General features: G+C 43.8%; 1 protein-coding gene across 4 annotated transcripts in view; it reads left to right on the top strand.

Annotated features, from left to right (window-relative positions):
- SEMA4F (ssemaphorin 4F) overlaps positions 1 to 13011 on the top strand; it is a 38233-nt gene extending 25222 nt beyond the window's left edge. The window contains exons 6-14 of one of the 4 annotated variants that reach the window (XM_004369155.1): positions 2906 to 3025; positions 3123 to 3274; positions 3941 to 4119; positions 4332 to 4479; positions 4613 to 4835; positions 4938 to 5047; positions 5158 to 5318; positions 11470 to 11528; positions 11766 to 12950. In XM_004369155.1, the coding sequence (XP_004369212.1) occupies positions 2906 to 3025; positions 3123 to 3274; positions 3941 to 4119; positions 4332 to 4479; positions 4613 to 4835; positions 4938 to 5047; positions 5158 to 5318; positions 11470 to 11528; positions 11766 to 12376 (1763 nt within the window). In that variant the 3' untranslated portion in view covers positions 12377 to 12950. Of the gene's footprint in view, positions 1 to 2905; positions 3026 to 3122; positions 3275 to 3940; positions 4120 to 4331; positions 4480 to 4612; positions 4836 to 4937; positions 5048 to 5157; positions 5319 to 11469; positions 11529 to 11765 lie in introns of all 4 variants that reach the window. The other 3 variants (XM_004369156.2, XM_004369157.2, XM_023732463.1) reach the window with 3 other exon arrangements.
- The last annotated feature ends 342 nt before the right edge of the window (positions 13012 to 13353 follow it).

Genomic DNA, 13353 nt, shown 5'->3' with positions numbered 1-13353 from the left:
TACATTACACAACTTAAGATTGCAACAATGTTTAACATACGAACAACATTTAACATACAGCTTTAACGTAATAAATCTGTTCCTGATATGCTCCTCCCTCCTCCATTTCTGTTGATGTCAATGTACAACCTATATTTGATAAGTTTACTTTACACTTATTTCTTACAAACTTGATATTTTATTGTTTGCAGAATTTAATTATTGCATTTATTCCCTGAAGATATCAAATAATTGGCCCTTATGATTGCCTGTGTTGTGTTTTTTGGAAATCTCTGTCTCTCTCTTATTTTTTATTTTTTTCCCATGTATAAATATGAGTATTTATTTATTGCCCTTGCCTTTACATTTGGAGTACTCTCTTGAGTAATACTTTCAGAGCTGATGTGGTAGTGACAGATTCCCAGAGCTTCTGTTTATTTGGGAATGTCTTGATTTCTCCCTCATTTTTGAATTACATCTTTGCTGGGTAAAGCAAAAAAAAAAAAAAAAAAAATCTTTTCTTGGTTGGCAGTTGTTTCTGTTCTGTATTTTATATATGTTACTCCATTGTCTTCTGGTTTCTAGAGTTTCTGGGGAGAAATCTGCAGTGATCTTATGAAAGCCCCTTGGTGTGTTATGTAGCATTTTTCTCTTGCTCCTTTCAGAATTCTCTCCTTGTCTTTGATTCTCCAGAATTTTATTAAGGTATGGTGTGGAGCTGATTTTTTTTGTGTCTCTTCTAATCAGGCTCGTGTAGCTTCCTGTATTTGCAGGCTTGGTTCTCTGTTCAGGTCTGGGATATTCTCTGATTATCTCTTGGAAAATTGTTTCTATGCCTTTATTGTTGTCATGCTGCTCTGGGATTCCAATAATTCTAATGTTAGATTTCTTAATAGAATCTGTTCGCTTTTGTTCTTTTCTCTTGTTTCTCTTGAGACTTACTAAATTCAGTTATTTTGTCTTCTAGTTCATTTATTTATCTTCAGTTCAATTCTATTGTTGAGTGTTTCTCTTGCTTTTTCTAATTCAGTTGCTTTATTCTTCAGTTCTAGTAATTTTTTTAAATGTTTTCAGTTTCCTTGTTGAGTCTCTCATTTTGTTCCTCTGTTTGTTTCCTGATCTCTGCTAGTTTGTTTTCTGTGTGGTTTTGCTTTCTTTAAACATATTTAGCACCATAGTCTGAAAATTATCAATTCTTTGCATTAGTCAGGTGTCATAGGAGAAATTTCCTCTTATTCATGTTTTCCTTTTGATTTGTCTTTCTTCTCTTGTGACTTTGTGTGTTGTACTATTTTTTGTTGAACCTGAGCCATTTTGTTATTATTGTTATTATTATTAGTATTTTTTTTTTACTTAAAATTTTGTTTTCTGCTTTTATGTGGGAAAATTTTCTGATTGGGTGCCCTGGTGGTGCAGTGGCCAAGCATCTGGCTGCCATCCAAAAGGCTGGAGCCTGCACTCACTAGCCACTCCATACCTTGAATGGCCACTAGCAAGATTTTAAGACCCTAGGCACTACTCACTGAACTAGGGGGTAGAAGAAAAACTTTAAAAACTATATGAGGCCAATTGACTAGACAGTCCCCAGGAACTCCGTTTGATTACCTATAGGAGAAAGTCCATATTCCCTGGCAGATTCATCACAATTGGGTGCCCATCTCTGCATCTCCAACTTCATCTCAGCTCACTTGCCCCCTCCCCAGCTGAAGCTTCAGCCACAAGAAGCGTCCCACCATCCCTGAACATGGCTTACCTCTTCATCATTTGCTCGTCTTTCTTCCTGAAGACCTCCTTTTAATGGCAAATTTCTCATTCTTCAGACCCAGCTCAGATGTCACGTCCCCCAGGTAGATGTAGCTGGGTCCTCCTCTGTGCTCCTACATACTCCTCCTGGCATCTGATGACACGTTTGTCTTCCTGACTCAGATGGAAATTCTTAGGAGCAACAGTGTGCCTAGTACCTGGCACAGAGCCTCGTACATAGTCGGTGGTCAAAGAATGCCTGTTCTCTCCAGAGTACCTGTGAGACTTAAGACCCCTGCAATGTGTTTGTGACCTTCTTCTACTCCCTGAATCATTTTGTGCCTGTTCATGTCCAAGCCCTTGGTTCTCTCATATTCAGCCCACAGAGCTTCACCTTCCTTCCAGAGTGTCTGTGATTTTTCTCTTTCCCAATCCTCACCACCCCTACAGCATCTGTACCCCTCCACTGTACCAGGAGGGAGGATTCAATTCCTTGTTGCATTCCCCCACTGTCTGTGAGACCCCCATTAATCCCCTTGAGTGGTATTTCTCAAAGCGAGGTCCTGAACTGCCTGTATCAGGATACCTCTGGTTGCTTGTTTGAAATGCAGGTTCTTGGGCCACTCCCCAAATCTACTGAATGAGAATTGCTGGGCCCAGAGCCCAGGAATCTGCATGTTAATCAATTCCCCAAGTGGTTCTAGGATACCATAAAAATTTGGCTTGTTCCGGAGCACTGTACACTCACTCCTGTTCAGAAAGAACGCTGGTTCCCTCAGACATTTACCATAGAGGGAGAACTTAAGTAAGCTTGGGACAGACTGCAGAGCAACCCCCATCCTGGAGAGTCACAGGACAATTAGCATATTATGGGGTAGAGAAGTCCCTAAACAAAAAGAAAAGAAGTATGTTTCACTTTTATGGTTATGCCGAAAAACTGACTTCCACAGGGGAAGCTTTTATTCTCCCTCCATACACACAAACATTCCAGCAGTTTCCCCTTAACACTGGTTTCCCTTCCTGAGTGAGGTGGCATCTGTAATGTGCTTAGCAGTGCCTGGTGCTTAAGGGTGCTCGGTCCCTGATAGTTTCTGCCCCTGCTTTATCTGCCACTCTGCCTGTGACCCCTTTGGCTTTCCTCAGTGCATCTCTGACAGCTCTTCTCCTCCCTTTCGCCCTGCAGGGGGGGTCCTCTATGCTGCCACTGTGAGAAACTACCTGGGAACGGAGCCAATTATCTCCCGGGCTGTGGATCGCGCTGAGGACTGGATTCGGACAGAGACCTTGCCATCCTGGCTTAACGGTGGGGATGGGTGGGGGCTGCTCTGGGGGGCAGGATGGTGGAGGCCGGGTGGCCCCAGGATGTGTCTGTGGGAATCTGAGGCCCCGGGTCTCCCCAGCCCCAGCCTTTGTTGCAGCCGTGGCTTTGAGCCCAGTCGAGTGGGGGAATGAAGATGGAGATGACGAAATCTACTTCTTCTTTACGGAGTCTTCCCGGGCATTGGACTCATACGAGCGCATTAAGGTCCCACGGGTGGCCCGCGTGTGTGCGGTGAGACCCTGATCCCAGCCATCTGTCTGTCAACTCCTGCTCTGACTATCCTCCTGTCTTTTCCTCTCTGGGCCTCGGTCTTTGCATCTCTCCTCTGTCTCCTCTTTTTTTCTGCTGTGGCTACTTTTATGGGAGCTTAAGGAGGGCATGGAGGGGCTCTGGCCTCTTTGACTCCCATAATTACCCTCGTGACACCCTGTCCCCAGAAGGTGGCTTAGTGTAAAGGTTATAGGCAGGACCTGGTGACGGACAGACCTAGGTTCAAGTCCCTGCTTCACCATGTACTGCCTGTGTGACTCTGGGCAGGTTCTTTGACATTTTGAATCTCATCTGTAAAATGAAGATACTAATTATGCCTATCTACGAGGGTTGTTTTGAGGACTGAATGAGGTAACTTGTGTAAAGCACGCAGCACAGCATTCCATAAGCACACAATTAACTTAATCACTGTCTTTTTTACTGTGACCCCTCCCACCTTGGTATTGAAGCCCTGTATCTCATTATCTTCCAGGTTACTCTGTCTGTATCTCTTTTCTTGCATTTCTGTGTGTCTGTCTCCCTGTCTGTGTCTGTCCTGAAGCCAGGGAGGAAACTTGTGTTCGTCTCCTCGCACCTCCCACAACGTTGGTCTTCTAAAGAGAATGTCTTATGCACTTGTCACTCCAGGGGGACCTTGGGGGCCGGAAGACCCTCCAGCAGAGGTGGACGACGTTTCTCAAGGCTGACCTGCTGTGTCCAGGGCCTGAGCATGGCCGGGCCTCCAGTGTCCTGCAGGACATGGCCATACTTCGACCTGAGCATGGAGCAAGGACCCCCATCTTTTATGGCATCTTTTCCTCTCAGTGGTGAGGGGGTCCTGGTGTAGAGGAGAGTTACAGGGTGGGAGATGCGTGGGATTGGCACAGTGTCACTGCTGTCTCTCCAGAGAGGGAAGACTTTCCCTCCCACAACGGCAAGGCTCCTTGTGCATTTCTCATGGGTCATCTCATTTGACAAGGGTGAGTTGTTTTCCTCTAGCTCCCTCCAAATATCTGGCTCCAACCTGTGACTCTTCCAGGGGGGGAGCTGCCATCTCTGCTGTCTGTGCCTTCCGACCACAAGACATTCGGACAGTGCTGAACGGCCCCTTTAGAGAGCTGAAACATGACTGCAACAGGGGACTGCCTGTCCTAGACAATGATGTGCCCCAGCCTAGACCTGGAGAGGTGAGGACGCTGGGCCAGCTCTCCATCCCTGGGCTTGAAGTAAAGAGCTGCCGTGAGTGCCAGAGCCCACCTAAACATCACCGATACTTCCTGGCCCTGGAAGCTTTGTTACCCACCGCTGTGTTTCCTCTAGTGCATCACCAACAACGTGAAGCTCCAGCAGTTTGGCTCATCTCTCTCCCTGCCTGACCGTGTACTCACCTTCATCCGGGACCATCCACTCATGGACAGGCCAGTGTTTCCGGCTGCTGGCCATCCCCTGCTGGTCACTACAGATACAGTCTATCTCAGAGTTGTGGCCCACAGGGTGACCAGCCTCTCAGGGAAGGACTATGATGTCCTCTACCTGGGGACAGGTATATTTAATTGTCCAGCAATTGCCTACCCAGTGGTAATCTTGCCGGATGTCAGCGCCCCAGGCACAGGTACAGTGATGTCATTATGTCTCTGCCTTCTAGAGGATGGACACCTCCACCGAGCAGTACAGATTGGAACCCGGCTCAGCGTCCTTGAGGATCTCGCCTTATTCTCAGAGCCACAGCCAATTGAGAACATGAAATTGTACCAGGTGAGTTGTAAATTTTAGGGGACCTGGGAGACATCTGAGTCCAGAGGTAGTTTGTGACCCTGAGGTCTGGGAGATCCAGTGTATTCCCCTTACCCACTCCCTTTCTCTAGGGCTGGCTCCTGGTTGGCTCCCATACCGAGGTGACACAAGTGAACACAACCAACTGTGGCCGTCTCCAGAGCTGCTCAGAGTGCATCCTGGCCCAAGACCCTGTCTGTGCCTGGAGCTTCCGACTGGGGGCTTGTGTGCCCCATACCAGGGAGCATGGAGGGTGAGTGTAGCCGCACTGGTCTCTTGCCTGCTGTCCTGTGGCTGTGCTCCATCTATAGACCTGTGGCTGGGTCTCATCCATCTGTTAATGCTGCTGTATCTCTGTATGTTTTTTCCTTCCTGTTAGTGTCTGTGTCACTTGTGTGTCTATATGTTGGTCTATACTAACTCATCTGTCTGTCTGTCTTGTGCCACCTCATCAATGCCCTTGCCTCTCTGCTAGATTTGCTCTGATCATGTGATGGGCCTCCATCTTGCCAACTCTAGTGGACACTTCTCAATTTTCTTCTTACAAGAACTCTCAAAAGGTTTTCACAGCTGACCACAGCTTTCTTCCTTGAAGTACTCTTTCCTCTTGCTTTGTGTGACTCTGCGTTCTTCTGGTTTTCCTCCTTACCTTACTAGCCTGTGTCCCTTATTGATTCCTTTTCCATGCAACTTATGTATGCTGATGTTCCTCAAGGTTCAGTCCTGGACCCCCTTTACATTTCCGTATTCTCTCTAGATGATTTCATTCCCACTTTCAATACAATCTGAGTGCTGGTGATAACGACAAACGTATCTTTTGCTGAACTACAGAATTCTGTCTCCAACTGCCTACTTGATATTCCCCTTGGATGCTTCTATGAACTTAGCAAGTCTCAGTATGCACTCTTGTTTCTTTTTTTCCTCATATACTCCTACTCTGGTTTTCCTCATCTCAATAAAGGAACCTTCATTTGTCGAGTAATCCAACCAGAAATCAGCCACACTGTATTGCAACTTGTGTTGATTCTAACTCCAAAACATGTCCTCAATCTACCCTCTTCTCTCCATCTCTACTCTGCCACCACCCTAGTCCAAGCCATCTCACTTCTTAACTAGAGTACTGTAATAATCTAAATTATCACTGTTCGTTCATTTTGGTACCACTTACTCTTTCCTCAGAAGGTAGTTAAAAACATATGTCAGATTGTGTCATACCCCTGATTAAAAATAGATTATTTTCCAGGGACCTTACCAAAATGATTTTCCTGTTTACCTTTTAAGAGTTGGGCAGAAGAATATAGGAGCCCATTTTTAGCTTCCCCTCTTCCAAGAAGGATCTTGGGGATGGATGGGTAACTAAAGGTGGATATCAGGAAGTCAATAATGAACTCCATTCAGGAGGGGCTCAGGCTCTTTAGACAGGCTCAAGCTGCCCAGTGAGGGTTTTGCTATTTATACAAGTGACCCAACACTATTCAGACAATCCCAGGCAACTCCTTCCCAGTCCTCATAGTAAAGGAAGGGAGTTGAGGGAGATTTTCATACTAAGAGGATCCATTATAATCTGGGATAGCAGAAAATAGATAGGTTGAATTAAGACGGGTTTCCTGGCAGCATCAGATCCATTAAGGTACCCCCTCACATCCTTCTCCCTCCTGTTGTATAGCATTGTCTTTACACTTTTGACCCATCATCCCATAAAGCCCAGGTTTTCATACAATTCTGGGGTTCATAAAGTTATATCAGAAAATGCTCACTTCCGTACATCTTTGACAAAATTGGGATGATTTTGTTTAATCTTTCTCAGTCTTACAGGCAAAACTATAATCTCCTTGTTATTTTAATTTTATTTTGTTGATTATTGGGCAGGCTAATTTTTTTTTTTTAATTTAATGGTTGTTTGTGTTTCTTTGATTGTGATTTGCCTGCTCATGTGTTTTGTCTCTGATACATGAGTAGTTTTAACCTGTTGTTGCTGTACCATCAATGCTATCTGTTTATCGACTCTGCTTTCTGTCTGTTAGCTCTGTACTGTGTATGCCACCTGTATGTCTTTCTGTATATTGTCTCTGAACTGTTACAGTGTTTGGCTTATTGTACATTGTCTCTACATTGTCAGTGTGTCTGTCTGCTGGCTTGGCCTCATCTGAGCTGATCATTAGATCCTTTGTGGGTTGGGCCTGGATCTATCTACCCATTACCTGCTAATGCCTGTTGGATGTAGGAACTTCAAAAAGGCTTAGGGCTGTGGTTGTGTACTGGAATAACTTAGTCTTGCTTGTGTACTGGAATAACCTAGGGAGCTTTAAAAAACATTGATGCCTTGGTCCCACATCCCAGATGTAATTAGACTGGGATGTAGCCTGGGCATCACAGATTTTTAAAAAAACTTCCCAAGTGATTCGAAGATGCAGCCAAGTGAGACTCACTGATTTCAGTGAGTCACTGGCTAAAATTAAAAAGACTGACCATATCAAGTGTTGGTGATGATGTAAAGCAACTGAAACTCTTATGCACTACTGGTGGAAATATAGAATTCCCCTTCCATGTGGGAGACCCCAGTTCGATTCCTGGCCAATGCACCTCACGTGCAGCCACCACTCATCTGCCAGTGGAGGCTTGTGGGTTGCTATTATGCTGAACAAGTTTCAGTGGAGCTTCCAGACTAGGACAGACTGGGAAGAAAGACCTGGTGACCTACTTCCAAAAATCAGCCATTGAAAACTCTGTGTATTACAACAGTCCAGTCCTCAACTGATCATGGGGACTGTACAGGACTGGGCAACATTTCATTCCATTGTGCATGGGATTGCCATGAGTCAAGGATTGACACTTCATGGCAGCTGACAACAACCACCACTACTTTGGAAAGCAGTTTTGCTTTTTTTTTTTTTTTTTTTTGTGGTAAAATAGATATAACAAAATATTTGCCGTTTTAACTATTTTTACATATACAGTTTAGTGACATTAATTATGTGGTAATTTCTTAAACACACATACACCTATCATATGACCTAGCTATTCTACTCCTCGGTATTTCCAGAAGAAATGGAAGTGTATGTCCATACAAAGGCTTGTACATGAATGTTCATAGCAGCTTAATTTGCTATGGCCCAAAATTGTAAACAACCCAGATGCCCATCAACAAGGGAATGTGGTATATTCATACAACAGAATACTATACAGCAATAAAAGGGAAGGAGCTACCAATACATGCATCAACATGGATGAATCTCAAATTGAAAGAAGCCAGGCAAAAAAGAGTGTATGCTATATGATTCCATTTATATAAAATTTTAAACAATGAAAATTAATCTGCAGGGACAGAAACCAGGTCTGTGGGACAGGGATTGCAAGGGGGCACAAGGAAACTTGAGAGTGGTGGATATATTTATTATCTTGGTTGTGGTGATGGTTTCATGGTGTATACATGCATCAAAACTTACCAAATTGTACACTTCAAGTATGTGCAGCTTATCATGTGTTAATTATGTACCTCAGTAAAGTTGTTACAAAAAGACTGGACACCTCCCTCCCACCTCCCTAAAAAAAGGGACACAAAGATATTTTAAAAAGTTAAATTTCATAAATGGGACCCACACACACCAACTTAATTTAACAATAGATATTTTTTCCACTTCTATTGGTTAAGACAATTTCCTAAGGAAGAAATGTTGTTTTCCAGCTTAATTACACACTATATTTTTATTACCTTTTAAACTTAAGATATTTAATATGAAAGTTCCCAAATTTGTAATTATAAATTGTTAGAAAGATGGAACTCATGTATACGATTTTATAAATACAAGAAGAGGCAGAATAGTTTAATTCCCCTTTTCTTAACTTCTCATTTTGGGGCCAAGATTCAAAATGACATTTTCCCTCTGATTGACATTAGTCTTAGAGAAACTACATTACTCTATATGGAATTTTTGGTGTCTTGTCAGTTCTTAGCAACTAAGGATTTAAGCTTTTCTTCTGGTATGTAAAGATATGCCAAAAACCAGAATTTCTGGTTAAAACACAATTTAATTCACAATAGCATTTTAGTTTTACTTATGAGGAATTTATCTTGAAATAGATAAAGGTTTAAATTTTTAGATTCTTAGTCATAACCTATTCATATATATTGATTTTTTTTTAACAAAAGTATTTTTAAGCTTATTTTAAAAAATACTTTTATCAATGAAAACGTTTTATGTTTTCAATGACGAATTTTTTACTTTTATTTTTAAAATTTTATCGTGGTGAAAATATATATAACAAACCATATGACATCTTAACAATTTCAATGAAGAATTTTTAAATGTTTTCATGTGGAAAATTGTAAAGATACTAAAATAAGGAGTATAGTTTATTGAACCCTTCATGTACCCATCGTCTAGCTTCAGTAGTTATTAACTTGTGGCCAACCTTGTTTGATCCATGATCAACCCCCTCCCTTGTATTATTTTGAAGCAAATCCCTGACATCAGACTCATCTTATACATTTCAATATGGATCTCTCCAAGATTAGGACTCTCTTAAAAACATTTTATGATGGGAAATTTCAAACATTCAGAAGTAGAAAGAAAAGTATACTGAATGCCCATGTATCCATCACTCAGCTTCAGCAACCGTCAACTCCTGGCCAATCTTGTTTCATCAGTACCCTAAGTCACTTCCAACTATTTTGAAGCAAATCTCAAACATCACTCATTTCATCCATAAATCTTTCAGGGACTTTCTTAAAAACATACCATATTTCCATTATCATTCCAAAAACTTAATTTGTTAATGTCATCAAATATCCAGTCAATGTTCCAGTTTTCCCACTTGCGTGTGCTTTTAATAGTTTGTTTCAGTCAGGATTGAAATAGTGTCTATCGATTACAATTGGTTGATATGTTTTTTAAGTGTCTTTTAATCATTATGTCCTCTCAATGAAGTAATTTATTGCTTGGAAAGTAATTTTTCAAACAGACCTTGAGATTTCCTGTTTTGAAATCCAGTTAATTTAAAGGAATTTTTTAGAAGTAAAAGGATGTGTCTTTGGGAATAAAACAATTCACACATGTTAAAACAGAGTGGTAGTGTTTAAAATGATAACTGACACATAGAAAAAAAATCTTAAAATTTAATTTTGTCTTTTGGATATTCATTTTGCATTGTAAGTGTAAGATTTTGCTCAGACTCTTCACTTTCCACCATTTGGGGATATAAAGTAGCTATTGGATGGTAGGTTTGGCTATCTTCACATTTTTGGTTAAGAATTCTGACCTGGTCTTCTAGTTTCTCTTGGGAGAACTTTTAAATGTCTAGGATGAAAGCAGGTGATTTATTGTTTCCTTTATTGTTTTAATATCCGTTAAGATAAGAGTTTCATTGGGCTAGGGCATCCTATGTTCTTAAGCTTCATGAGTACCCTTAAGATACATGTGTGTGTTGGGGTGGGGGTGTATGCCAGTGGCCTGAGTCGGTACTTTGGTACACTCCATCCTCCATACCTCAATTCACGCAAGAGAGAAAAACAGACTTTGAAGTTCCTGTGGCTACATGTGGTCTTGTCTTGTTCCTAAGCTCAGCTGGACTAGTCTGCCTTAGTTTTACCCAGTAAAATTCCATCCATTTATACCAGCCTCAGGACTCATTTCAGGGGGCTCAATGACTGTTGAAGGAGTTCACCCTCAAGCCAGGTCTGTCTTCGGTCAAGATGTTCATGTGTTCAGACTGGACTTCTTCATTGACAGTCTTAGTAGAGGCATCAGAAGGCTCCCCCTACCTCTGGGAGTGGTGCCAGGGTGTTTGTCAACAATCAGTCTGTCTTGTTATCCCTCTGTCAGAGACAATCCACCCAAATTCTGGAAGTATGAGGATTGTGTTGTGTTTAAAACAGATCCATTAGAGGCTAATATATATCAACAGTATTGAAGTGAGAGAATACCCATGTAGTCTTCATCTTTGGAGATCATCTTGCTGATTTCCATAGAATTTTGGTTAGGTTTTATAGAAAAGAGGTTTTCTCTTTTTCTTAAAAAAACAGAAAAAAAAAAAAAGAAATGTCATTTTAATACATTTTTTTCCATAGACATCTTGTGGTTGTGGACAACCACCTACGTTTCTTGGAAAGCTCTCATCTTTCTTTAAAAGCACTCCTACCTAACATCTTCCTAACAGACCTAGTGCAAGTCTGGTTAACTGTGGTCTGCTAGAAATATGTGCAGAATTTGGCAAGGCAAATGTCATGAGGGGTATAGGAGGCAATTGGGTTTTGACTGGGGAAAAATTTAGTGATGAGAATGTTGGCCAGTAATTCTAGGAGTGATTTACAAGATGATGGCTGTAACGAGTGGGTGCACGTTCAGTGACACTGAGGATGGTAGAAGAAATGTTGACCCTGGATTTACCGAGTATTCTCTTTATAGGCTGGTGCAAGGCATGGAGTCAGCAGACATCTCCTCTTTGTGTCCCAAGGAGCCTGGAGGTCTGTATGGTTTAGGGAAGTGTGGGTAGAACGGGTGAAAAGGTCTATTTTGGACCCACTTTAAAATTTAGATTCTGGGAGGTATGGCAGCTGATGACCCAGGGTCTTATTCTCATTGGGAGCCCGCTTTTCAGCTTTGTCCCTGTGGCCCCTTCTCATATCCAGCACCCCATATTTCTCCTCATACCCCCAGCCTGTATCCTCACCACCTCTTGTGCCGCTGCTGTCTCCCCACAGAACACCCGGTAGTGTTTGAAGTTCCTTTGGCAACAGCTGCACACGTGGTCTTGCCGTGTTCCCCAAGCTCAGCGTGGGCATCCTGTGTATGGCACCAGCCTGGTGGAGTGACTGCACTCACCTCCCGGCGGGATGGGCTGGAGGTGGTGGTGACCCCAGGGGCCATGGGAGCCTACGCCTGTGAATGTCAGGAGGGTGGGGCAGCGCGAGTAGTAGCGGCTTACAGCTTGGTATGGGGTAGCCAACGGGCGCCCCCAAGCCGGGCCCACACAGTGGGGGCTGGGCTGGCTGGCTTCTTCCTGGGGGTTCTTGCAGCATCCATGACTCTCCTCTTAATTGGTCGGCATCAGCAGCGACGGCGGCAGAGGGAACTCCTGGCACGAGACAAGGTGGGCTTGGACCTGGGGGCCCCACCGTCTGGAACCACAAGCTACAGCCAGGACCCTCCCTCCCCCTCTCCTGAAGATGAGCGGCTGCCCCTGGCCCTGGCCAAGAGGGCCAGTGGCTTTGGTGGCTTTCCTCCACCCTTCCTGCTTGATCCTTGCCCGAGCCCAGCCCACATTCGGCTAACTGGGGCTCCTCTAGCCACGTGTGACGAAACATCCATCTAGAGCTGGGCAAATGACCACTAGTGCATGGTGATCACTGGAATAGAGTGACCACTGATATGTGGGGTCACTGGGCCAGAAAGACCATCAGGACCTCCAGTTGTCTTTAAGTCTGAGTGACCACTTAGACTTCAGTATCTGCCCTTTCTGGGCCTGGACAGGCTAATGTCCAAGACAGGCCTTTGCCTGATTCCTGATTCCCATGAGAGGTCAGAGCTTCTGCTCTGTAGCTAATCTAGGCTTTTCCCAACCCTGCCCTCTGAACCCCTGTGACCCCTTCAGCCCTGGCCCCTATCTTGGGCCCCTTAGTTTTGGGGATGGGGCATAAGACACAACTAGGACTTCGGCGTCTGTTTGGGCCCTGGCCGCTTCTGGTTGGGCCCTGGCCAGAAGGAAAAGCCAAGGAGGTGGTTGGGGCTAACAGACGCTGAGTCCTTGAGTGGTTTGCTGATTCTCACAGTTTATCTGACTCTCTGTAGGGGAGTGCATGGTCCCCATGTTGCAACATGGAATCTCTGCCCTGAGATCTCCCCCTTCCCAATTCTCCTTTCATGAAAGAGCATGTGTAAATACATGGGTGTTAACAGGAGGCCTGGCCACATGTGCATGAATGACTGGGCCAGTGCTTAGGTGTATTTATGGGGAGTCGGAAAGGGGAAGGTTGAGGGGGGCATTGCCTGCAGAACCTTAGACCCTGTAGCCAGCAAGGAAATGGCTTTCCTTTCTAAAAGGAAACAAATCACTGCCCCTCCCCAAATGACCCTCACAACCCTTCTCTAAATTTGAGTAGAGAAAAGCTCCTGAAGTGGCCTTCTGGGTGGGAAGGGCAGGGGTACCAGTGACCTTGTCTTTCTCTTCGGTTTTTGCCTCCTGGCTGCCACCACTGCCATGCCACAGCTGCTTTTCCTCTGGTTAGTGTGGGCTGAACCTCCTTTCCTTCACTCCCATTACAAATAAACTTCATGACATTCTCAATATTC

Source organism: Trichechus manatus, unplaced genomic scaffold, assembly GCF_000243295.1.
Source record: "Trichechus manatus latirostris isolate Lorelei unplaced genomic scaffold, TriManLat1.0 scaffold00004, whole genome shotgun sequence".
In the NCBI taxonomy this organism is placed as follows: domain Eukaryota; kingdom Metazoa; phylum Chordata; class Mammalia; order Sirenia; family Trichechidae; genus Trichechus; species Trichechus manatus.
The sequence above is the reverse complement of the archived record's forward strand: the minus strand, read 5'-3'. Positions and strand labels throughout refer to the sequence as shown.